This window comes from Erythrolamprus reginae, chromosome Z (assembly GCF_031021105.1).
Source record: "Erythrolamprus reginae isolate rEryReg1 chromosome Z, rEryReg1.hap1, whole genome shotgun sequence".
Lineage (NCBI taxonomy): Eukaryota > Metazoa > Chordata > Lepidosauria > Squamata > Dipsadidae > Erythrolamprus > Erythrolamprus reginae.
The window spans coordinates 31,190,160-31,216,762 of record NC_091963.1 but is presented as its reverse complement, the minus strand read 5'-3'; the positions used below and the strand labels follow the sequence as shown (position 1 = coordinate 31,216,762).

The 26,603-nt window shown below is 35.1% G+C and overlaps 1 protein-coding gene across 9 annotated transcripts in view; it reads left to right on the top strand.

Moving 5' to 3' along the window:
* Positions 1-26,603, top strand: part of NEBL (nebulette) — a 192,963-nt gene that overhangs the window by 102,356 nt on the left and 64,004 nt on the right. For 7 of the 9 annotated variants that reach the window (XM_070767104.1, XM_070767099.1, XM_070767098.1 and 4 more), the window contains exons 2-5: positions 655-713; positions 14,362-14,433; positions 18,116-18,220; positions 19,812-19,922. The exons of the other annotated variants lie outside the window; for them this stretch is intronic. In XM_070767104.1, coding sequence (XP_070623205.1) covers positions 684-713; positions 14,362-14,433; positions 18,116-18,220; positions 19,812-19,922 — 318 coding nt within the window. In that variant the 5' untranslated portion in view covers positions 655-683. The remainder of the gene's footprint in view (positions 1-654; positions 714-14,361; positions 14,434-18,115; positions 18,221-19,811; positions 19,923-26,603) is intronic. 9 annotated transcript variants of the gene reach the window in all.

The window sequence follows — 26,603 nt, the reverse complement described above, 5'->3', positions numbered from 1 at the left end:
TGCGGGGGGAGGTAGGAAGAGTTTTGTGTGAGGTACAGGTGTACTCATGTGAGTGGGACTGCGAGTGTCGGTACTATTTGCCTATATAACTGGGGTTGGGAACACTGATGCCTACTGCTCAAGTTAGTGGGGCGGCAAGTGCATGCTGCCCACCACTCACAATACTTGATCACACCCATTACATCCTAGTAGTGGACCATGGCTCACAGGTAGGGGATTCCTGCTCTAATAAATGCTGTAAGAGATGAACTGAAAAATTAATATTACAAAATATAAGTGAGAGGCCCATTGTTTTCATCTGTATGTTTTCAGCCATTTTTGTTTATAATTCTTGAAGAATATATTTTAGCTAGCATAACATTCATACAGGTTTACTTTGAAAGTCTGAACAGCGTCTGAACAGGAGTAAATATGGATTGCTTTCTCTGCCACTTGTCAAGTCACAGTGAAAAAAAGGTTACTGTGTATTTCCTGCTTAAAATTTCTATGGTCATTGATCTTTTATGATTTTTGGTCAAATCAACTTTAAAAGGAAAAAAAAGAAAATACCGTAGGTGATATTTGTAAAATATTTCTTTGCTTAAGAAGTCTTTATTTGTATGCTGAATGTGACATACTGTTAATTATTGTTATTCCCTTTTTCCCCTCTCCAAGGTCAGAAAGTATTTGAGGAACATACAATAATGGATCAAGAGGAGACAAGGATAAAGAGGGTAATTTTTTTTTCATCAGCTACTGACTAGTTACATGTGCCTTGACCTTGGAGTTATTTATTTCATTTTATGATTCATCATCTGCCTAGTGACTAGAAAAGCATATCTATTGTGTTAAAACATTGAAATAGAGATGAATAATATTTGATATCTTGTCGTTCTACTTCAAATAGAATTTGACTGGGCCTGTTTTGTTTGTTCATTTATTTATTAACCCAGTGCTACTGTTCATTTCTGACACATTTTTGAAGCAGGACTGAATTCTTTTATCGTCATGACAGTAGTCAGATTTAAGGCTGATGCAAGATGTAATATAATACAGTGCCATGTGCATTAATCAACGAGAATGTAGCTAAAGAGAAAAGTGAGTTTCTTTAGAGGAGAATTGAGGCTAATAAAAAGATGCAATATCAAGCTAACTTAAAATGGAGAGTCTGTTTTCTTGTGAAAAATTGTATTTTTTGCAGTCTTGGTATTCAAATATTAGAGATAAGTTGATTGAGGCATATCTACACTAACAGCAAAGATGTAATCAATCTACTCTTTCCCTCAGAGATTTTCATCTGTGAAACAGAACTATGAAAAGATTTCCTTAGTTTCTCTGTTAGGCGCACTCTCTAGCCAGATTAGCACTCTCTTTTGTGTATTTTATGTACTCAGCTACACTGTATATTCCTGTTGAAGTCTAAGATGAAGTGAAATTTTAAAAAATGATGATTTTCTTTTGAAAACCTTCCCCCCCTAAATTCATTTCATAGCGTAGTAAGTTAATCTTTGACTTACAGTCAAGTTCAGTTCTATTTGTAGAGGGCCCCCTCTCTCTTTTAGAAGAACTCTATATTTTTGTTAATGGGATTTCTTGAACAATTGAGCCAGGTGTGTCAACACTTCTGTATTCTTAAGGTTAGGAGTCAACTTAGTCTTAATTTTTTAAAATAAAAAGTGATTAAAATACAAAGAGTTGCCTTAAATTGTCCTTACTCCTAATAGATCCCAGCTTCCTTTGTTTACAGCCTTCCACATTTGTTGACTATACTTCACTTCCAGCCAATATGAAATTCACTTTTTAAACAAATTATGTGTTCTGCTCAGCTAAAACTTATCCTGGATTTGTGGCACAGATCTAGCTCTTAGACTTGTTGATATTATTTAAATCTAAGATCCAGAATTTGAATTTTGAAAATAAAATATGAGTTGGAAGGGACCTTGGAAGTCTTCTAGTCCAACCCCCTACTTAGGTAGGAAACCCTATACTACTTCAGACAGATGGTTATCCAACATCTGCTTAAAAACTTCCAGTGTTGGGGCATTCACAACTTCTGGAGGAAAGCTGTTCCACTGATCAACCGTTCCACTGATTGTCAGGAAATTTCTCCTTAGTTCTAAGTTACTTCTCTCCTTGTTTAGTTTCTACCCATTGCTTCTTGTTCTACATTCAGATGCTTTGGAGAATAAGTTGACTCCTTTTTTGTGGCAACCCCTGAGATACTAGAAAACTGCTATCATATCTCCCCTGGTTCCTCTTTTCATTAAACTAGCCATGCCTAGTTCCTCATGTTCTTCATATGTTTTAGCCTCCAGTTCTCTAATCATCTTTGTTGCTCTTCTCTGCACTTTTTCTAGAGAGTCTCAATATCCCTTTTGCATTGTGGCGACCAAAACTGAATGCAGTATTTCAAGTGTGGCCTTACCAAGGCCTTATAAAGCGGTATTAACACTTCACGTGATCTTGATTCTATTCCTCTGTTAATGCAGCCTAGAACTGTGTTGGCTTTTTTGGCAGCTGCTGCACACTGCTGGGTGATATTTAAATGGTTGTCCACTAGGACTTACTGTTGAGCAATATACCACATATACTGTGCCTGTGCATTTTGTGCATTCTAATTAGCAAGAGTAGCATGCAGAAGTCAATTGTATTGATATTATGTAATAAAAATAATGTTACATTTTATTTATAGTCAAGTTATTTATTATTCAATTAATCTAGGGCAGGGGTAGGCAAAGTTGGCTCTTCTATGACTTGTGGACTTCAATTCCCAGGATTCCTTAGCTAGCATGATTGGCTCAGGAATTCTGGGAGTTGAAGTCTACAAGTCATAGAAGAGCCAACTTTGCCTAACTCTGATCTAGGGGAAAAGAGCCCCGCCTTGAGGCTGGAAATATAAATAAACGAAACAACAAATAAGCTATCAATCAAAAAAATAAATAAAAGTTTCAGAAAGAAAAAAGACCTGAAATAACTTGTAATTTCAACATGTTTCCATTATAACATGCACTTTACAATCTATTATTTAATGGTCAAAGTTTTTGGTATAGAAATTATACGTTTTCAGAAATATTTTTTGTTATCAACAATTTATGCATCACAAAGGAATTTTTTGATGTGAAGCTAATGAATACCTGTCCTGCACCACTTATTTAACTTTCTTACCTCACTAACCAGTACAGTTGAAAAAGGACCTTTTTAGTATATTGAAAGGCACAGAGGTCAAATATTCAGTTCTCAAGTTCTCATATATCCAAAGTTAAAATATTTAGCTTATTCTCCTTATGCCCCTGCTCACTCCTTCTCTATCACCACCATGACCACCACTAATAGGGGCTGCAGCTCCTACTTTTTCTCCTTTTCCTGGAACTGGGCTTTGGTAGGTGTATCTTCCTGGTAAGAAGCCCCAGAACTGCGGGATTTTGGAGCAGCTTGCTGTCCCACAAGACAAGGTGCAGGATGGCCAAAAGGGCAGAGATTGGGGGGGGGGAGGGAATAGGTAGGTGAAATGACTTTATCTTAGTGAGGTTCAGGACTGTGAGACCTGGACTGGTTTGGATTAGGATTAACGCTTGGCAAAAATCTTGCTTTATGACCTCATGATTTAGCAGCCAAAATCACAGCTATTTGTGATTGTATGTTGAGGCATATTTATATTCAAATATATTTTTCTTATGTGTAAATTTTGCATACTTTGTTGTGATAATTATTTGTAAGTGATTTTAATTGATACCTGGCAGGTATTTCATATTACTGTAGTTAAAAGAAAAGAAATTTATTAGTGACATGGAACAAATGACAGCCACAGCAGGAGGGGAAAAATAAATTATTCTAGGATGAGTTGGACATCTGTTGCTCGGTTCATTATCTATTAAATAGAACATTAATAGTGGAAAATATTACATTCAGCAGAAGTAACTGATAATTAGCAGTAACTGAGAATAATTGTTCTATCCCTTCTTTAATTTTTTTCTTATTATTGAAAGAGGGACATACAAAGAGAAAAAGAAAAATAGCTGCAGACAAAACAGATACTGAATATAGATTAAAAATATTATGAAAATATTTTTAATCTACATTTTCATTTACTTATTTCTCATATTGAACATTAAAGGTTGTTTCTATTTCTATTTAAATCCTAGAAATCAAATTCCAAGTGCTGTGTAATGGGCTGCTTGAATCTTATTGTAAAATTCCATTACAGATAGATACTGCCAATTTTGATTGTAGCACATCCATCAGTTCTAGTTTCACCATCTAATGCTTTCAGCTAGGTTTTTCTTTTATAGCATTTTTGTCAATATAATAAATTGCATTATAAATTTCAAAAAATAATTTTCTAATGTATTAATATAGGTGTTATTTCCTGAATTATATCTAATAAAATATCTGTGACTTCAGTTTCAATTTTATATTTAGAGTTTAAAAAAATATTTCAATCAGTTTGCTTCCAGTATTTTTGAGGGTTTTTTACCTTACCAATACATATTTTCAAATTTTCAAACTTGTTATAGCATTTCCAATATTTGTGTTTATGCTTTTTCTATCTTGGTGATTAGTGACAGGGTTATGAACCATCTATATTATTCAAACATTCATTTATTTAACAAAGTTACATGACTGCCTACCTTATTGAATGTGACTCTGGGAAGTCACATTCAGTGAGACAGGCACAAACTCTTAAAAATACTCTTAGAAAAGAAATAAAAGCAATATTGAGGGATAAAAACATCTAACTAAACACAGTACAATTACCCTACAGTTTTCCTGACTGGACCCCCAAGTTTTCTGGAAGATTACATTTTAAGGGCCCTTTATAAATAATTAATATTATACATTTAAATAATATTTAAATATTATATTTATATCTCTATTAAAATATAGATTATGAGCTTTTATAACAATTTTATGCTATAGCCTAGATGAAAAAAAATCAACAATTAAAAGCTTGACAAAGTGAATAATTCCTGAATCCTAAATAAATCTGGTTTTGAATATTTTAATACCGCCATTATATATTTGAATGAACATAAAACATATGATGAATGTAAGTGATACAAATAAGTATTCTGATTGATAATCACATTTTTGGAACATTATAGACAGTATATTGTGTACAGTATATACAGTGATCCCTCTATTATCACGAGGGTTCCGTTCCAAGACCCCTCGCGATAATCGATTTTTCGCAATGTAGGGTTACGGAAGTAAAAACACCATCTGCGCATGCGCGCCCTTTTTTCTATGGCTGCGCATGCATAGATGGTGGAGTTTGCGTTCCCCGCCGCCCACGCAAAGGTTAAACCCGATTCGGCTCCTCGCTGCTGCTGCGCTACCGAGCAGATCAGCTGCTGGGCGGCCGAAGGAACCTTCCCTGGGTCTTCCCCCTCTTGCTGGCGGGCGGGTGAGCGGCGGGCATCAGCGAGGAGCCGGGGTTTCCCCTTTGCGTGGGCGGCCGGGAAGACCCAGGGAAGGTTTCTTCGGCCGCCCAGCAGCTGATCTGCTCGGTAGCGCAGCAGCAGCGAGGAGCCGAATCGGGGTTTCCCCTTTGCGTGCGGGGAAACCCCGATTCGGCTCCTCGCTGCTGCTGCGCTACCGAGCAGATCAGCTGCTGGGCGGCCGAAGGAACCTTCCCTGGGTCTTCCCGGCCACCCACGCAAAGGGGAAACCCCGGCTCCTCGCTGATGCCCCCGCTCGCCCGCCCGCCGCCCGCCGCCCGCCGCCCGCCAGCAATAGGGGGAGAGATAGAGAAAGAGAGAGAAGGAAAGAAAGAGATGAAAGAGGGAGGAAGAGAGTGTGAGAGAGGAAGAAGCAAGAGAGAGAAAGAGAGAGAGAAAGAAAGATGAGAAAGGAAGGAAGAGAGTGACGTCATCGGTGGAAAAATCGCGATATAGCGTTTCGCGAAGATCAAGATCGCGAAACTCGAGGGATCACTGTACTATAAATGGAAATCCGTCCCCCCCCATCCCTCCCAGAAATTGTAACAAATCAAAAACTACTTTACAAAAATTACAAGAATCTAATTTCAGGATAATAAGGTGCTCCAAAAATATGGCAAACATAGGAATTGCCAAAGAGATGGGGGGGAAAAGGGAAGTAATTTGTTTTTAAGGACAGTAGCTTCCTAGTACAGAAAATGTACTGCATTTTATCTAATGACAACTATAATATATCTTCAATTCAAACACATTTCTCTGTTGTGATAGACAGGGTCAAGAAGTAAGTGGAAAGGCTAGCATGAATCATCAAACAATACTGAAGCAGCCATTACCCCTATTGTTACTTTGATGATATATTTCATGATATCATACACTGAGATTGTGTATTGCTTTAGGCTAGTTTGTGAAGCAGAGATGTCTTTAACTTTGTCTGCTTAAAGAAAGATAATTATGCCTTCCAAAAAATACAGCTTAGGGTCTGTAATTGGGGTCTTGTGTGTGTTTTGAAAATAATACAGAATTACTCTACTTTGAAACTGTGCAATGTGTTACACAAGGCTTTTAAACATATAATCATTTTGAATTATTATAAGTTCTTAATAAAATCTTTTACATGGAGGACATGATTTTTATGTGAAGTATAATAACTGATGTTTCTTGTTAAAAAGGTAGGTAGTTGCCAATGGAAAGCCTATATTTGAGATTTGGAGAGTCATTGTTACAGTAGATAATATCATGACAAATGTATAAGTTGACCTTGTATATATATAAAGCCCCACATCTACAGATAGAAACTTCCTGGTTTCACAGTAGGACTTTTCCAACATTGGCAATGGAATACAGTGGTACCTCTACTTAAGAACTTAATTCATTCTGTGACCAGGTTCTTAAGTAGAAACATTCTTTAGTAGAAGCAATTTTTCCCATAGGAATCAACGTAAAAGCAAATAATATGTGCAAACCCATTAGGAAAAAAAAAGCTCAGAATTTGGGTGAGAGGAGGAGGAGGAAGAAGAGGAGGAGGACAGTTGCTGCTGAAGGAAGAAGGTGAGGTGAGGGGAATCAAAAAAATCCAAAACTTTAAGTTTTAAAAAAAAGAGTGACCCTGAGGCGGTGCGGAGGAGCATGCATGCGCCTCCCATACACCTGGTGTGAGGCTGCCTCCCATACACTGTGCCAGAGAGAGAAACCCTGGTGGGCGAGAGGGGGGAACCCCCCGCTTCTTTGACCGAAAGGTGGCTGCTGCTGCTGGTGCTATCTGCTGCATCTTCCTTCCCATGCTGAAGGGATCCCCTCTCCTGTCGCTCATTCGCTTTGTAGCCGGCGACTTTCCTTCACTGTAGTGTCTCCTCAGTTTGGCTGAAGCTGAGTTGATCTGGCTGGGGCAAAGTGCCCCCTTTTGCCTTTCTGTGCCCAGATGCTCCGGGAGGCAACCTTGTGCCAGGTGTATGGGAGGCAGCACGAGGGAGTCACCACAGCGAAGCACCCAGAGAAATGAAAACACTCTTTGCTCTGGGCTGCCAAAGCCTCCCTAAGCACTACCGAAAGGCTTCTGGAAGGCAGCCCAGAAAAGCCCGAGATGGCCGGGTTTAAAGAGGAAATGGCAGGAAACTGGACTGGCCTTTGTGCCGCTCTCAAATTTCCTGGGAAATTTTTCCGGCTTGTGTTCTTAAGTAGAAAATTGTTCTTAAGCAGAGGCAAAAAAATCTTGAACACCTGGTTCTTATCTAGAAAAGTTCTTAAGTAGAGGTGTTCTTAAGTAGAGGTACCACTGTACAGTGATACCTCATCTTTCAAACTTTTCATACAAACTTTTTCAAATACAAACCCGGGGTTTAAGATTTTTTTTGCCTCTTCTTCCAAACTATTCTCACCTTGCAAACCCAAGCCGCCGCCACTGGGATGTCCCACCTCCAGACCTCTGTTGCCAGTGAAGTGCCCTTTTTTGTGCTGCTGGGATTCCCCTGAGGCTCCCCTCCATGGGAAACACCACCTCCGGACTTCCGTGTTTTTGCAATGCTGCAGGGGAATCCCAGCAGTGCAAAAATGGGCGCTTTGCTAGCAACGGAAGTCCGGAGGTGGGGTTTCCCAGTGAGGGGAGCCTCAGCGAAATTGCAGCATCACAAAACCAGGGAAGTCTGGAGGTGGGGTTTCGAGGACTTCCGTGTTTTTGCAATGCTGCAATTTTGCTGAGGCTCCCCTCGCTGGGAAACCCCACCTCCGGACTTCCGTTGCCAGCAAAGTGCCCATTTTTGTACTGCTGGGATTCCCCTGCAGCATCTCAAAAACATGGAAGTCCGGAGGTGGTGTTTCCCATGGAGGGGAGCCTCAGGGAAATCCAAGCAGCATAAAAATGGGCACTTCGGCTGGCAAAAGGGGTGAGTTTTGGGCTGGCATGCATTAATCGCTTTTCCATTGATTCCTATGGGAAACATTGTTTCGTCTTACAAACTTTTCACCTTACAAACCTCGTCCCGGAACCAATTATATTGGTAAGACAAGGTGTCACTGTACTTCCCTTCCACTATACCAAAGAAGTGGTGCAGATTGAGGACATGCAATTTTCTATATTGCTTATTATCTTCCCACATCTGTTTCCTGTCTGGTGGAAATCCAGCCCAGTTCTTTATGTACATATTCCATAAATTTGATTTAGATTATGAATTCGACCTTGTTCCCTGCTTTACTGTCCCCAAATACTTCAATAAAACTGCATCATAAAAATAAGTACATATCTAAAAATGCTGGTTCTAATAATCATAATAAATTCCACAAGATTATATTACTAATTTTGCTTCTGCAAACTTATATTAGAACAGTGAATGGAGAATACAATTTTTAAAAAATACAAGTTATCCCCCAAATCTAAGGAATCTTATCAAAGTATTCTTGAACAGAGAGAGAGAGTTTAAAAAAGATAGGAATTTTATTTTTTTCTATATTTGGTAAAATGTGTTTTAACAAACAGTAGTTTAATATTGAAAATGACATTGTTCTCTTAAAACCATACAGAATATGAACATTAATTTAAAAAATTGATTATAAAAAAAAATCAAATTATTTTGTTCTCAAATAATTTGTAACCTGAATTTCTAATTTCAGTTAGGAAACATTAAATATGGAATTGCTTGATGGCTAATTCAGGGAAGCAAGATTAATGAATGGTAGATTTAAATGTTAGGGAATAAAATAAAGTTTCACCTTGGAAAAGCTATGAAGAAATAAGATTTGACATTTCCCTTTTCTGTCTCCTGGCAAAGGCCCTGTCATTTTGATTTACAGGTTATTATCTTCAGGCTTGTGCTGACACTTAAAACATTCCTTTTGGTCTAGAAAAATCCACAAAGCTTGGTATTACACATTCAAGCAGCCACTGCATTAGCTTTTTAAAAGAACTGAAAGGCAAGCTATGAGGTCATCATAGTGATAAAAGCCTAAGAGCTCATCCCAGTTATGTCCTTAGCCTTCCTAGAAATCAACTTTCAATCTGAATAGGTTAACATTAATAAATAAACTTTTGCTTTGAAAAAAATCTATTCTACTTATCTTTTCAGTTCGTAGCATATTTTGGATTACATTTTGCATTTTTTATCTGTACCCTCTTATTTTTAATCTTGCCATAATAACTTTATATTCATGCCAGGCTTTTGTTCTCCTATTCATTCAATTCTTAGTAATCAACAAAGTCTGTTATTGAGGTTGGTTCCCCCCACCTCTTCTGAACTTCTCATCTACATCTTGAAAGCTTCTTTCAGCTTATCATGATTACATCTATTCTACTTGTTTTTTTAATATTTTGATACGTAAATGTAATATTTCTCTTTTTTTAACAGATTTCTGGGAATATTTTTGGTTTTTCTGTTCTAGCTGAGAGAGTCCTATACATTTTATGCTAAATAATACATTTCTAGTACCACAATTATTATAGTTCTTTAAGAATTGAGATATTGTAATTACAATGCTGCACTTTAAAAAATTATGCTGCCTACTAAGTAATTACTTTTTTAAAACTTTTTTTTTGCTTTTAGTATTGGGTTCTGTAACCCAAATATGTTTCATTATACACTCTGTCTGTGCCATAAATAATTACTTCTTATACGGTTTCAAATTCCCTTTTCTTTTTCATATTATAGTACTAGAAAATTCCCTAACTCTTTACCTTCAGCTTAAAGATAGGAACTGGATACATGTGTGAAATCTTTTACAAACTTTAATTTTAGTTTTCATTGTTAAGTAAGTTTTAAAAAGCATCAGAAGCACAATGTCACTCCAAATTTTATTTTATTTTATTTTATATTCATTCATTCATTCAATTAATTTTATTTTGTTTGCCAGAAAAAATATCAAGCACTATTGCAGTGCAAATGAGTATAGGGTAAAAAGAAAGAAAAGCATTGGCTTCCAATTCTTTTTAGCAAAAGAGAATAAAATGTTAATATTACAGTCTCACCTTTTTCTTTCATATACTTAATATGTACTAGCCAATTCTATAACAACAAACTTATCTATTAAGCAAAATACAAACTTCATTTCCCCCCCAATTCAAACTCTGAAACTTTGAAAACTCTGATTAAAGCAGTTAATTTAGCCATCTGTGCAAGTTCCATGAGTTTTTCCAGTCATGGGTATTATGGGTATTAAAGTATCTTTCCATTTTCTGCAGAAAACATTCTTGTTCCAATCAACATAAATAACAGCAACTTTCCAGATTTTTTCAAGGTCTTTGTCCATTAAGACTGAAATGAACGTCTCTTGTTTGATTTTTATATTTCCTTTAAGAATGAATCGTACCCCAATACTGCTTTATCACAAGTCCACCAAAGATGGTCAAAAGTTCCTTCTTTTCATTTACGTTTCCAATATACATTTGAAATTTATGAAATTCATATATCTTTGACAATTTATTGGATGTTAAACAGTACATGATTTTAAATTATAATTGAATATAAATTTTAAACTTTGTCCACAGGTTTTCCCATTGTTCAAGCATTATATTTTATCAAAAACTCTTTGGATATAAATTTGTAAATCTAATTTAGTCTTTCTTTCACTTATAATTGTGTAAACCACTAATAGATGTATCCTTATGATACTCACTCTTCTTTTTTTTGATCCCGTTATCATAGTTCCCTCTAAGCTGAGCAGTGAGCAATCGCTCACTTAAAAATCATCATCAACTCAGAGTTTTCCAAACCTGCCCAGAAGCCGAGAGGGAAAGAGTGAGAGGGAAGGAGAGAGAAAGGAAGAGAGAGAAACAGATGGAAAAAAGAGAGGAAGGAAAAGAGAAAGAAAAAGAATGGGAGTAAGAAAGAGAGAAAGAAAATCAAAATCTAGTTTGAAACTAGCTCAACTATTTAAGTGGCATTTTGATATTGATAGAGTTGCCCTATAGACACACAGTACAGTATTTTATTTTGAAATTCTCTGGGGCAAAACAGGGTGGGTTTTTTATTTATTTGTTTGTTTGTTTATTTATTTATCTATCTATCTGTCTGTCTGTCTATTCATTTATTTATTTATTATTTCTGTGCCGCCCAGTCCCGAAGGGACTGCCGCTCAGACACTATACTTTTCCGCCCCCCCCCAAAAAAAAATTAGAGGGAACACTGCCCGTTATACTCCCCCCCATATGTCTCTGTTACCCATATCCGCTATAAAGACATTGGAATAAAAATCGGAAAGTAAAATGCTCCATTAAAAAAAAAGGGGGGGGGATTTCCTCTAGCTTTAACCTCTTTAGGAATTTTGGAGCACCATTTTCAGAAAAAAAAAGCCCATTTAGAATTATTTTTTAAAAATCTTAATATACTGTTTATAATATCTTAAGATAACACCAAATATATTCCTGAACAGATGTTTGTCAGCTGTGAAATCTAACGTTTCATGCACTTTGATTAAGGACTTTCAAAACAAAACATGCTAAGTGGGAGATGAAAAACAAAAGATAAACAAATAGTTTCTAGTCAGCACACTTTTTTTGCCAACATCATTTAAATCATTTAATATCTTAACTATATGGTAGAGTTGCAGTAGGGTAGTCTTCTGGAATGTCATATGGACATTATAAAATAGATATTTGACAAGGCGTAGATAAGATTATGTTTTTCAGGAGGCTGAAGAAAAGAGCCATATTTATCATCTTGTCCCAGTTGTCAAGGTAACCATGTTTCCTTATTGAGTATTATTCCTAGTAGGGAACATAAATTCTTGCCTAATTATTGCTAGCGATTACATTTTTCAGTTCATTGTACAGTATATCAATTACTTCAACAAGATCCAGGGCTTCCATGAATTAATGTAATGACTAACATATGTACATGCAAACTGTACTGAATTTATCATAAAATGTGATGAAGAACATATAAGGTGGATAGAAAGAAGTTATTGCACTGTTAAACATTAACATATACTGAGTCTTTTCTGGAATAATTTCTTCATTCTGAAGGCCAATCTCAAAAAAATATAAGCAGAAGGATAAGAGAGGGCCATGGAACCGATAATTATGGTAACAGTGCAGGATACGCTAGCATTTTCAACAGATGTCCTAGTTGCAGAACCAAAGTTATTCTGAAGGCTCGCATTCTATAAATTATTATATTTAAGAAGATTCTAGATATTCTTTTGTAAAATCACTTTAATTGTCAAGATTATCAAATTAACTTAATTAAAAATGAATAGGTTGGATAGGATGGGATCCCTGTTCAGACAGGAAACCTATATCACTTGGTTGTCCAATGTCTTCTTAAAATCTTCCAATGTTGGAGAATTCACAACTTTTGGAGGCAATTGTTCCATTGATTAATTGTTCTGTCAGGCAATTCTTCTTAATTCTAGGTTGCTTCTCTTCTTGATTAGTTTTCATCCATTGTTTCTTGCCTTCAGATGCTTTGGAGAATAGCTTGACCTCCTCTTCTTTTTGGCAGCTCCTGAGATATTGGAATATTGTTACCATGTTACCCCCAGTTCTTTAAGTCTGTGTTTTTCAACCAGTGTGCCGTGGCACACTAGTGTGCTGTGGGACATGGTCAGGTGTGCCGCGAAGCTCAGAGAGAGAAAGAAAGAGAAAGAAAGCAAGAGAGAGAGAGAAAGAAAGCAAGAGAGAGAAAGAGCGAGCGAGAGAGAAAGAACAAGAGAGAGAGAAAGAAAGCAAGAGAGAGAGAGAAAGAGAGGGAGGGAAGGAGAGAGAGAGAAAGACATAGAGGGAGGTAGGGAGGGAGAGAGAAAGAGCAAAAAAGAGGAAGGAAGGAAGAGAAAGAAAGAGGGATGGAGAGAGAAAGAAAGGAAGGAAGGAAGGGAAAGAAAGAGGGAGAGAGAAATAGAGCGAAAGGGAGGAAGAGAGAGAATTTTTTTGTCCAAACTTTTTTTAGCACCCCCCCTCCGCCCCACTCAATGTGCCCCAGGGTTTTATAAATGTAAAAAATGTGCCGCAGCTCAAAAAAGGTTGAAAATCACTGCTTTAAGTTATGCCCACATTTGTATTTCTCTAATTGATGGTCTACTTTTCTTGACAAGAGGTGTATATGATAGGATCAAGAATAGAGAGATATGATCTGACTTTCCTAGATGGGATAAAGGCATAGTCCTGTATCCATGCATCATGTTACTATATACCTATCCAAGGTATATAGTCTACTTACTGATAGAACTTAGGGAGGACAGTCTTTAAATTAGCTCAATTAAAATCACCTGCAGTCAAAAGCACCTTATCTGGGTAGGCAAAAAAGATTGTAAAATCGAACAAAATTCACTTAACAACTGTTTTGCTTAGCAATGGAAATTTGGGCTCAATTTTGGGGTCAAGGACCACCTGTACCAACTTCAGCAAATTGCCAATGATTTTGAACCATCTTATTTTAATATTTCATTTTTATTCATGTTCATGTTTCATATTTTATATAGGTCATATTTCATTAAGCAAATCTTCAGACATTTAAACTAATTGCAATTTTTTTAAAAAGAGGCAGCTTCCTATGTCATGTCAATATCATATTTGGCTCTTATTATTTGGAATTATAGGAAGTGCAGTTTATGAGTCAATAAATTTCAAGGGCATCAAACTAGGGAAGGCTGTTTTTCAAGAATGTTTACCCGAAGGACATATGATGCTTTTCACTTCATGCTACATTGTTCAGATAAGACTTTCAAGTATTGTCTAAATAAGGAAGAAACCCTCAGTGAAATGAAGATAGCCACAACACCAGAGTGACACAAGGAATTCAAATGGTGCAGGGCATAAGCTGCTTTATTACTCAAACTTGCCATCTTTCTAAAAGAACAAAAAATGGCAATGACTTTTCAGGAATCTACAAAGAATGAAGATGAGGAAATGATGGAGGAGGAAGAAGAGGAGGAAGCAACAGTAGGTGGCTGCGATCTATTATGTAAAGGGTGAAAAGACTTATTTTGTGATTTGTACTCACTTTTGGAAATGCTTTCCCCATAGGTATTCCTTAAACCTGTCATTGAGGATAAAAACATGGAACTTGCAAAGAAGTGCACAGAGTTAATAAGTAATGTAAGTAATATTTTCCGTCCTAGTATAATTCATGATATAAGATTTCTGCCCTGCTGATATTTAAATACATAAAATAGTATTTGCTCTAAAAAATGAACAAAATTGATACTGAAAATGTATTGTGTATTTTATTTATTCGTCAATAAAAATTACAAATTCTGACAAGCAAAATGAAAAAAATTAAAATGCGACAGGAATGATAGGCATGTTAGTGCACGTATACACGTCTATTTAGATATAGGACGATGTAGATATAGTTTGAATATATTATTCAAAATATCTGTAATATTCCATAATATTGTGGAATTGGACATGCCCTTTTAACCTTTCCCTTTTTAGCCTAGCCTATCCTAGTCTAGCGCAGCCTAGCCTAGCCTATCATTAAAGGATTATTGAGAACATAGTGGCATATAATAATTATATTGCAATTTTTTTTGGCTGAAGAGGAAGATATTTAAAATACTCCTAGGTGTTAAAAAAACCTCTAATTTCCAGATCTTTGCAATATTATTTCCTTCAGGCCAGTTGCATTGTTAATTTAATTATTTTTCCTGAGTATACCATTAAACTTTTTAAAAATTGTCATTGGTGTATTGTAAACTTACATTTCATTTGATTTAGACATAGTCAATGTCTTTGTTCCCATAGTTTAAAAAGTTTTAGTGAACTATTTGGATAAGTTTCAAAATAATTCATTCATAATTTTCCTTAAATGAATATTTCAGAATTGAGAGGTTAATGCATTTCTTTCATTTTTTTTGGTCCAACCTTCTTAATTTTAGTTTAATTTTTCTTAAATGAATATTACAGAATTAAAAGATTAATGCATTCTTTCCATTTTTTTTGTCTAACCTGCCTAATTTTAGTTTAATTTTCTTATGTTTTATTCAGTGGCTATTTTGTTGTTACTTGATTAATTGGGAATGCTTCAGCAAATTATAAAGTATGATTGTTAGGTACCCTTATGTTTGGTTTATGCCATATTGTTTTGTTTTTTTGCTATTTTGAATTGTTTGTAATTTTTCTTTGTAAGAAAGAGAATTGTTTTATATTGAGTTGAGCTTTGTGCATACTGACTTAGTCCGAACACACACAAGTAATCCTTGATTTATGATCATTTGTTTAATGTTGGTTTGAAACTGTTATTGTTACACAATCCTTGTGGCTCATGTATTTGAAATCTGGGTGCTTGGCAACTGGCTCACATTTATCCCATTCTTGTAGTCATGTGAAGTTGTGACCTTCCCAGCTTGCTTCCAACAAGCAAAGCCAGTTAGGGAAACTGGATTCACTTAACAACCATGGTAAAAATGGTCATAAAATTGGGTTTGGTCAGATAATGATTTGCTTTATGATTGTATCAGCATGGTAAAAATTTCAGTTCAATTGTGATTATAAATTGAGGACTAGCTGTAAGTGCATGCAAGAGGGGAGTAAGGCTGACAGGTGATAAAATATGCATACAATGTTGTGTCACAGCTATTAAAAGACAGAGCTTACAAGTGTGACATTATAACACATCAATGTTACATTACTGTGGTTTAGAAATAACCTGAATTATAATATTTAATCTGAATTGCGGAGCTGCTAATGGTAACAGAGGAACAATAATGCCGACGTCTCTTGATAAAAGTGTACTAAAAGCAAATAATGCTTGTACTTTCTTCCTTCCCCTTTTAAATGTTCCATTAATTTCAATGGCAATTGCTTCAAATAATTCTGTACTTTAGTGAGCCTGGTAGGATAGTGATTGTTGTTCTTGCCTTTATTGCTTAAAAAGAATTGGAAGCTTGTCAGGACTAGTATGGATAATATGAAACAAATAATCACCTTTCATGAAGAGCTCTCTGCCCATAGGCCACTGATTTTTCCAAAGCTCTTTGCTCTGGCTTAATGGAGCTCTGTTGGATTTCAGCCAGCACAGTCTAAGTGGTGGTCACAAAAATGTTAAGATGTCCTTATTTACCCTCTCTTTTTGTAGCATTGGTTCAAGCTTTGCATCTTATTCTCTGAATATGAGGTAGATTAAGCCACAGGGCGAAATATATTTCTTTAAAGTTTACCACTAATTTAGATGTGAATTTAAAATATGCCTTGGTTTTTCTCTCCCCACCCTGGGAGCACTGCAATTAATATATTGTCATTGAATTTCATAAGCTTCTTAAAACCCACCTCTGCCGCCAGGCATGGGGGAACTGAGATACTCTTTCCCCTTAGGCCTTTACAATTTTATGCATGGTATGTCTGTATGTATGTTTGGTTTTATAATAAGGGGTTTTAACCATAGTTCCCTCTAAGCTGAGCAGTGAGCAATCACTCACTTAAAAATCATCATCAACTCAGAGTTTTCCAAACCTGCCCAGAAGCCAAGAGGGAAAGAGTGAGAGGGAAGGAAAGAGAGAGGAAGAGAGGAAGAGAGGAAGAGAGGAAGAGAGAGAAACAGATAGAAAAAAGAGAGGAAGGAAAAGAGAAAGAAAAAGAATGGGAGTAAGGAAGAGAGAAAGAAAATCAAAATCTAGTTTGAAACTAGCTCAACTATTTAAGTGGCATTTTGATATTGATAGAGTTGCCCTATTATGAGCTCACTGTTATAGACACACAGTACAGTATTTTATTTTGAAATTCTGTGAGGCAAAACAGGGTGGGTTTTTTGTTTGTTTGTATTGGATTATTATATGCTGTTTTTATTACTGTTGTTAGCCGCCCCGAGTCTACGGAGAGGGGCGGCATACAAATCCAATCAATCAATCAATCAATCAATCAATCAATCAATCAATCAATGCTCAAGGACAAATTTCACATTTGCAGGATCTTGCTACTTACATGAAAATGACGAAAACAGTGTGGTAGCACCAGCTTCACCTCTTGTGTATGTATAAACAACAGGCATATATTGAAAGGGTGAGGCTTGAGTTGTAGTGTTGCAATATATAATCTTACAATTTGAACCCTTCTGTCAGTTGCTGCAGGCAGTGCTTCAAAGAAAACAGAAAGTTTGAGTGAAGATTTATTTATTATATTGAAGAAAGAGAAATGCCAGCAGTCCATACTCAGCTAGCTAGTACTGTGTTTCCCCGAAAATAAGACCCTGCCATATATTTTTTGGAACCATGAAATATGTCTTATATTGTGGGAATAGTAAGCATCTAGTGGCTTTAAAGATGTTTCAGTTGCAGTGGGAGATTAATTTGTTCAATAAACATTCCATCTGTTAGTACACTACTCTATTGGATACAAATCATATTTTTATTCTAGAATTGTGATTTTCAGTTTGTTAATAATAATGGTAAACAAAGAAAGAGAATCCCATGAAGTTAGGTGTCTTCCTTTCAAGAGACACATTACAGTAATCATATGCATGACTTAATATTAGAGTAATTCCCTTACAGCAATTCCACTGAAATGCTTCAGTGACACAGATAAAATGGCCATAATTATGAATACTTCACAGCTTCTGCCTATACGAGCTTTCCTGTCATTTAAAATCTGTTAGCTATTCTAAACTTGTGTGGTCTGGTAGTTAGGCACATTTTAAAAGTTAAAATTAAATCATATTAAATATTAATCTTTCATTTTAATCAGGAATTATTAATCACTTTTTTTCATCTTTAGTCTTGTCAAAATAAAAATTGTTTTTATTCTCTATTCCCACTTTTAACCCATTTGTAAAAATTCTCTTTAGGTCCGTTATAAAGAAGAATATGAAAAATCAAAAGGCAAGTGGACACAGGTGCCTGATACTCCACAGTTGACACATGTGAAAAAAATGTCTGCTGTTATTTCTGAGGTAAGGCAGAACATTTTCAATCTTCGTTTGTTATATTGATGTTTCTATGATTTACAAAGTAGCACTTATCACAAGAACGCAGCCCATTTCCCTGTCTTTCATTATGCCTCCGCCTGATTAAGTTTCAGCCTGTCAGAGGTCACACAGTTCATGGAATTACATTATGATACTATTTAGTCAATTTACTTTTATGACATGATGCTGTCATTGAGACCAAAGTTAATACAGAATTAAAAAATTGTGTTCAAGGCATGACCGGATAAGGATTTTAAGAATGACAATATTAGAAAATTTAGTTATCTGTGATTTTTTTCTTACATTTCATTTAACTTTGGCATAGTGGTTTTTTTTTTAATTTAAAGCATTTTCATTTCTGTTTAACAACCAAACTTCCCCTGGCTAGATTGCAACATTATTTAATACATTTAAAGAATGAAATAATAAAAATGTAATTTATTTACTCTGATTTTTAAAACAAAGCTTTTCAAAGAAATGATGTAGTTGATCAATATTATTTTGTTTTTAAGCACATTAAAAATGTTAAGCTTAAAGATCTACTATCTGCTGATCTGAAAATTAGCTGATGTGCAACACAATCTTAGTACATTCAGCTGAAATTCAGACAACTTAGAGGGACCTTATAGAGCAGAGGTTTTAACATATGGTATTGATTGATTAGGTAAGCAACTGGATTTAAAAAAAGCTCATGTTGCGAAGTCTGATTGAAATGATGAAATTGTTCTCAAAGGTAATTTTGGAAATTAGGAGACAAATTGGTTTAATTTTATTCATTATTTCACCATTATGAAAATGTAGCTTTTAAAAACAGAAACTCAACCAGTGAGGCCTGCCCCAAAATTTAGGAAGGTCTATTTTTCTAAACCATTATTTTTTAGACTTGTCAATTTTAAAATGCTTGGACTCAAGTCCAAGAATTCCCCAGATAGCATGATTGGTTGGAGAATTCTTAGAACTAAAATCCCAAATTTTAACAAAACTACCGTATTTTTCGGAGTATAAGATGCACCTTACATTTGGGGAAGGAAAATTGGGGGGGGGGATTCTACCTACCAGGTATTCATCTGTCTAGGATCCTTAACCTGTTCATCTTCAGCATATTATTTTACCCCCTGGTTAGGGCTTAAAAAAATCTTTTTCAGAGGAAATAGGAATGAAAACAAGCCTGCAAAGCTTTAAGGCTGGGAAAAAGCCTTCTTAAGAGGGAATAGGAAGCCGGGAAGATCGTTAACGCCTAGTTAGGGCTGGGGGTAAAAAACTCCCCCCCAAAAACCCCTCCCACTATATTCACAGTATAAGATGCACCCAAATTTTCAGTCACTTTTAGGGAGGAAATATATACTTATACTCTGAAAAATATGGTACCTTCTCCAAACAGATGATAACTCCTTTAGTAGTAGAATGGGAACTGCAGAATCAAACCTGCTTTTATTCTGGATCCCGGCTAGATAAACATTAATTTTAATATCTAATTTGTGAAACATTTAAAGTGAAAGTATTTTTATTGAATATCATCTTAATCTTAAACAATCATTAAAAATAATTGTTACTTTATTTTTTTCTTGCCCTCCAGGCAAAGTACAAAGCAAAAGCTAAGAAAGAACTTACTAACTCATTCTATCAGCAAATGCCTGCTACAATTGATAGTGTGTTTGCAAAAGAAGTCATGGATCTTCAGAGCAAGGTAATTTCACAAACATGCACCACAATATATTTTCCCACTTTATGCATGGTTTGTGGAATTGTGTGATTGTTTTTAATAAGGATTTCTTAATGTGTTCTGTTTTAACATTGGATTTGTAAACTGTATTGTTTGTTGGAAGCCGCTCCAAGTCCTCAGAGAGGGGTGGCATACAAATCTACTAACTAACTAACTAACTAACTAACTGACTGACTGACTGACTGACTGACTGACTGACTGACTGACTGACTGACTGACTGACTGACAGACTGACTGACTGACTGACTGACTGACTGACTGACTGACTGAATAAATAAATAAATAAATAAATAAATAAATAAATAAATGTTATCTTTTCTACCTTTTCTAAAAAAGGTACTAAACACAAACACAGCATTAATTGAAAAGCACCAAATGAGTTTTAGTAATGGAAGGTGCTTTGGTAATTTTCACAGGGAGAAATTTTAAAAAATTGGAAAAATTAAGTGCTATGTATATCAGCTTGAATTCCTGGATGAAAAGCAGGAATTTATTTCTAAAATAAATAAATGTGAAGGACTTAAAAAATAAAAATAAATATATAGCGATTTTTGTTTCTCTGTTTGCAGCAACATTAGTAGTAGGTAGAATTAACTAGGATTCCCACTTACAGTTTGCAAACATGTTACTTATAATTCAGTGAGAGAAATATTTTACCAATGCTTTGAACTCTAAGGGACAATTAGGCAAGTCTATAACATCTGTCAGCGCTCCAAATAGCATCTGAGAAATAAATCAGATTCCACTTCAAACCTGTCATCCACAATTCGATTTATTAACAGAGCCATGTTGGTTAAACTGTTGCCATACCGATATTATTCCTTCCTGTACCCTACCCAGGTTAAGGTTCACCCCGCATCTCCCTCGTCCCCACACCCAAATGTTCAGTTCAGTTGCAGGGATTCCATAGACCTCCTTACATTTGCTGGTGCAGAACAAAGGATGACCTTGGACTTCAAGAAAGGAATTTGTTGTGGCTAGTAACTTTCCCTTTCATAGAAACATAGAAACATAGAAGTCTGACGGCAGAAAAAGACCTCATGGTCCATCTAGTCTGCCCTTATACTATTTTCTGTATTTTATCTTAGGATGGATATATGTTTATCCCAGGCATGTTTAAATTCAGTTACTGTGGATTTATCTACCACATCTGCTGGAAGTTTGTTCCAAGGATCTACTACTCTTTCAGTAAAATAATATTTTCTCATGTTGCTTTTGATCTTTCCCCCAACTAACTTCAGATTGTGTCCCCTTGTTCTTGTGTTCACTTTCCTATTAAAAACACTTCCCTCCTGGACCTTATTTAACCCTTTAATATATTTAAATGTTTCGATCATGTCCCCCCTTTTCCTTCTGTCCTCCAGACTATACAGATTGAGTTCATTAAGTCTTTCCTGATACGTTTTATGCTTAAGACCTTCCACCATTCTTGTAGCCCGTCTTTGGACCCGTTCAATTTTGTCAATATCTTTTTGTAGGTGAGGTCTCCAGAACTGAACACAGTATTCCAAATGTGGTCTCACCAGCATTCTATATAGTGGGATCATAATCTCCCTCTTCCTGCTTGTTATACCTCTAGCTATGTAGCCAAGCATCCTACTTGCTTTCCCTACCGCCTGACTGCACTGTTCACCCATTTTGAGACTGTCAGAAATCACTACCCCTAAATCCTTTTCTTTTGAAGTATTTGCCAACACTGAACTGCCAATACAATACTCAGATTGAGGATTCCTTTTCCCCAAGTGCATTATTTTACATTTGGAAACATTAAACTGCAGTTTCCATTGCTTAGACCATTTATCTAGTAAAGCTAAATCATTTACCATATTACAGACGCCTCCAGGAATATCAACCATATTGCACACTTTAGAGTCATCGGCAAATAGGCAAACCTTCCCTACCAAACCTTCCCTTTCATGCAACTACCCCTCCCACTAACCATGATATTATTCTACTGTGGCAGGCCAAAGTCTATAACTCCAAATAATGGCTTTGGCCTGACAAAAGCCCTAAAATTGAATGATTTAACATAGATATTAGTAAACCCATATAATTATTGCAATTAGTAAAATTATCCAATACTACTTCTTGCCAGTATTTACCCTGTTTCTAGATTGAACATGAATCATGGTTGACTCCAGCAATAATCTCAGCATCTTTATAATATGATATAAATACTAACTTAGAATTTTTGGATAACTAAGAATATTGATATACCAGAGACTAAATCTGAGTGATTTTACATACAAACCATGTGTTTACAGAAAATAGAGGAAATAGTATAAGGGCAAACTAGATGGTCTTTTTCTGCTGTCAATCTTCCATGTTTCTATGTGCTTTAGCATTAATTCAATTCAATTTATTAGATTTGTATGCCGCCCCTCCCCGAAGACTCGGGGCGGCTCACAACAACAATAAAAACAATATAACAATGGAACAAATCTAATAATAAAATTACGTTAAAAACCCCCAACAATTTAAAAAACCATACAACACATACATACCAAACATAAAATATAAGAAAGCCTGGGGGAGATGTCTTAATTCCCCCACGCCTGGCGATATAGGTGGGTCTTGAGTAACTTGCGAAAGACATTAAACATTTAGCATTAAACTTTATAATATTGAATACTATACCCGGAGTAAATGGATATGTCCTTGAACATATGATTTCCAAAATGCTTTTATTTATTAATTAATATTTTAAATTCATTAGAACAACAATATAAAAAACTGTTCTTCTCAGTCCAACCCAAACAGGAACTCTTGAAGTTTTGGAAACCAAAAACACATAAGAAAGTTACATTTTTATTAAGTCTCAAGAAGGGGATACAAAAGGTTTCTCTCTACACCTGTTTTCAGAGATCAAATAAAATGGATCCAGATAATTAGCACTGTCAAAAAAAATCTAGGTATCTCTGCTTTTATTTGGGGATATTATCCAGAGTTGAAAGATTTGAGCAAAATAGGAGGAAACAATATTATATATCTTCATTGCTTTTATTTATTCATAAAGATAATAAAGGTGTGATATTAAAACAAGCAAACAAATTTAGATTGATAGGTAGTCATATACTATGAACGAAGAATTTTATAAATAACACTGCAAAAAAGGTTCAGTTTTTGACAGATTACTTTAATGATTATACCTGGGAAGCAAATAGTTTAATTTAAGAGCTCAGCTCTTTATTCAGAAAATGATATGATATTTTAAAAGAAATCTGTTAGGTAAAGTCTAGCTTAGTTATATATCACCTTGTATACTTTCTCTTCTGGTATAAACATTTTGAAACATGGCTTTGGTTTGGGGTAAAAACCAAACTGGTCTTTCTCTTTCTATAGCCAATCAGTTATCCCTTGAGATGATTAAAACCTAGCCTGGAATATTCATAGAATACAGGGTTATTTTGTAGTTATTAAATCATGGTTTTTTCCTCTTCATCTATGGTACCACAAATATGGTATCACAGGACAGAGTTGGCTGTGATATTCAGTTTTAAGATAATTTTAACCTCCTATATGTTTTGCTGTCTTTGTAAAAGTATTAAATACACAATGGTACTATTTAAGACTTACTCTGGAACACACATCTGCTTTAAGAGGACATACACAATATATTCTAGATGTACCATAAAACGTAAAATGTGCAGACACATTCATTTCCCATCTGTACCATAAATCAGGGCATTCTGCTTCAGACTGTAGGAAAGTGGAATAATTTCTACTTACTGAGTTTCCCAAACATTATGCCTGTAAGGAAAATGAAAGGGGAGATGTTGGCTTTTACAACAGAGCTGGGACTTGCCCTTTCCCCAAAAAACTGTTGTCTAGACCTTCATATTCCAAATGCACAACATTCATGTACAGACAGATTTTGACATATGCTGGAGGCAAGAAAATGATAATATTTATATTCTGTTCCCTCTTGCTTTTTTTGTCCTGTTCTTTAGTATTTATAGAGCCTCTAATTCCTTTTTTGATTTAAGATAGTCATGGAAAATACAAATAAACTTGTACGTAATTCTCAGTGCTTAATTTGCTTCGGTAATTGTTGAAAATGAGGGTAATTTATGACCAGTTGATTTGTAATAATTCTTATATATTTACTATATTGACAATGGGGTAAGAAACAAGCTGGTCAAAAACATTTTATTAAAAATTAGAATTAAGAATTCACATTTTCTGCTGATTATGTTTGAGTTGCTTGAAGAGTTTATGATTTATAAAGCCTCTTTAATGAGTACATTACTATCCCATAATAGGAATATAATTACAGTGGACATATTGGGACATTTTGCTTGTAGCAAGAGTAATTTTTAAATGAAATAATGGATGATGGGACTTTGTATATTAAACAGCTGTCTTGTATCCTGAGTCTACAGAGAGGGGCGGCATACAAATCTAATAAATAAAATAAATAAAATAAATAAAATAAATAAAATAAATAAAATAAATAAAATAAATAAAATAAATAAAATAAATAAAATAAATAAAATAAATAAAATAAATAAAATAAATAAAATAAATAAAATAAATAAAATAAATAAAATAAATAAAATAAATAAAATAAATAAAATAAATAAAATAAATAAATAAAATAAATAAAATAATAAAATAAAATAAAATAAAATAAATAAATCCCTCTTTTTTAGTTATGTTCTGCCTTCAGGAACAGAAAGGGTAATATCACATTTACAACACTGAAGCATTTAGTTGTCAACCCAAATGTTATTTGTAGACAGGAGTACCTCTTTTGTAAGAATAGCGTTTTGTACTACCCTTAAGGAACTTAAAAGTAATATAAGCTGAAGAATGGTCTAACGTCTAGTCTAAAATTAATTACATGCTACATGTTGGCACAAATAAGATGATAGACAGAGTCAGTGAAAACATGCCTGGGCATCAGAGAGATACAAAATCATGCTATGCTGACATTTTGTGGTTATCTGGAAGTTTGAATATAAGAAAAAAATTATAATGAGACAATCAGGAAAAATAGGATAGTAGAGTTAAAATTAGTTGAGCAAATATAGAAAGCATCCATGTTGAACTATAAGAATATAGAAATGGAAGGGAGAAAATCATGAGGTGAGTTTGTTAGGTAGAGTAGAGGACAGAAAAGCGATTTTAGAACAAAGGATCAACATTAATGGGAAACTTCTACCTTCAAAAATCAGCAACCAAGGAATGATACTGTTTGTTATGGAAATAGAGGAAAAAATAATTAAATCCTGCCTCTTGAAAATTACAAGTTCTTAATGGGTGGTATTTACATTTAAATGCTCTTAGGTTTTTTAAATGTTAGTTGCTAATGGTTGTTTCAAGTCTTTACTAAGAAAAGAAATACTAAAAGAGCATTCGGATTATGTGCTGCTTTTAACAATGATGTTTTGTATTGTCAACATTTTTTTTATTTTCCCTGAAAATTTTAATTATCCAGGAAAAAAAAACTTGATAGATAAATTAATACAAATCAAGGATGCATGTTACATGCAATTTTTTTTGGTATCTTTTCTGATTTGGACCTAAAGGCAGAATATAGAAAGTATTATAAAGCCAAAAATAATTCTAGAAACATAATATTTTCCTGCAGAAACAGTGGATGCATTATTATACTGGGAGAAATTAAACCAGTTGAAAGGCAGTTTTACGAGTAATCTATTCAAAGCAAAAAGAAAAATAAAACAAACTGTAAATGAGATGTTTGAATTTCAGAATGAAGAAATTAATTTTTGATCAGGTGATTATTGTTGTTAGACTTGCATAAAAGGAGATTGGAGTCACAGTAACTAGGAAAGGCTTTATTGTATCTCAGCTGTAGCGAATGCAGACTGCCAGCTTCTAACAGCCATTCAGAACTCCCGCTTGCAACTCACCAATCAGTGAGCAACATGCAAATTTTGGAACGTACCACTGTACATAACAATTATTGATTCTAAATCACTGGAAAACTCATATATGTATATAATAATAATAATAATAATAATAATAATAATAATAATAAATAATTTATTAGATTTGTATGGCACCTTTCTCCGTGGACTTGGAGTGGCTCACAACAAATAATATAATATAACAAATCTAATATTAAAAACATCTGAAACCCAACATTAAAACCATATGACACAATCATTCCATGCGTTAACTATATATACCTGGGGGTATCTTAGTTCCCCCATGCCTGGTGACATAGGTGGGTCTTTAGCAATTTATGAAAGGCAAGGAGGGTGGGGCGGTTCTAATCTCTGGGGGAAGCTGATTCCAAAGGGCCAGGGCCTCCACAGAGAAGGCTCTCCCCCTGGGGCCCACCAGCCAACATTGTTTAGTCGATGGGACCCGTAGGAGGTCAACTCTGTGGGACCTAATTGGGATTCATGCAGCAGAAGACGGTTCCGGAGGTATTCTGGTCCGATGCCATGTAGGGCTTTATAGGATATTACCAACACTTTGAATTGTGACCGGAAACTAATCGGAAGCCAGCCTCGAAGTGTTGGAGAGACCTGGGCAAATCTAGATAGCCCTACGATACCTCTCACGGCCGCATTCTGCACAACCTGAAGTTTCTGAACCTTCAAAGGTAGCTTCATGTATATATATATGGGAAATTATATGTGGATAATTCTATGCAATTTGTTACAAATTATC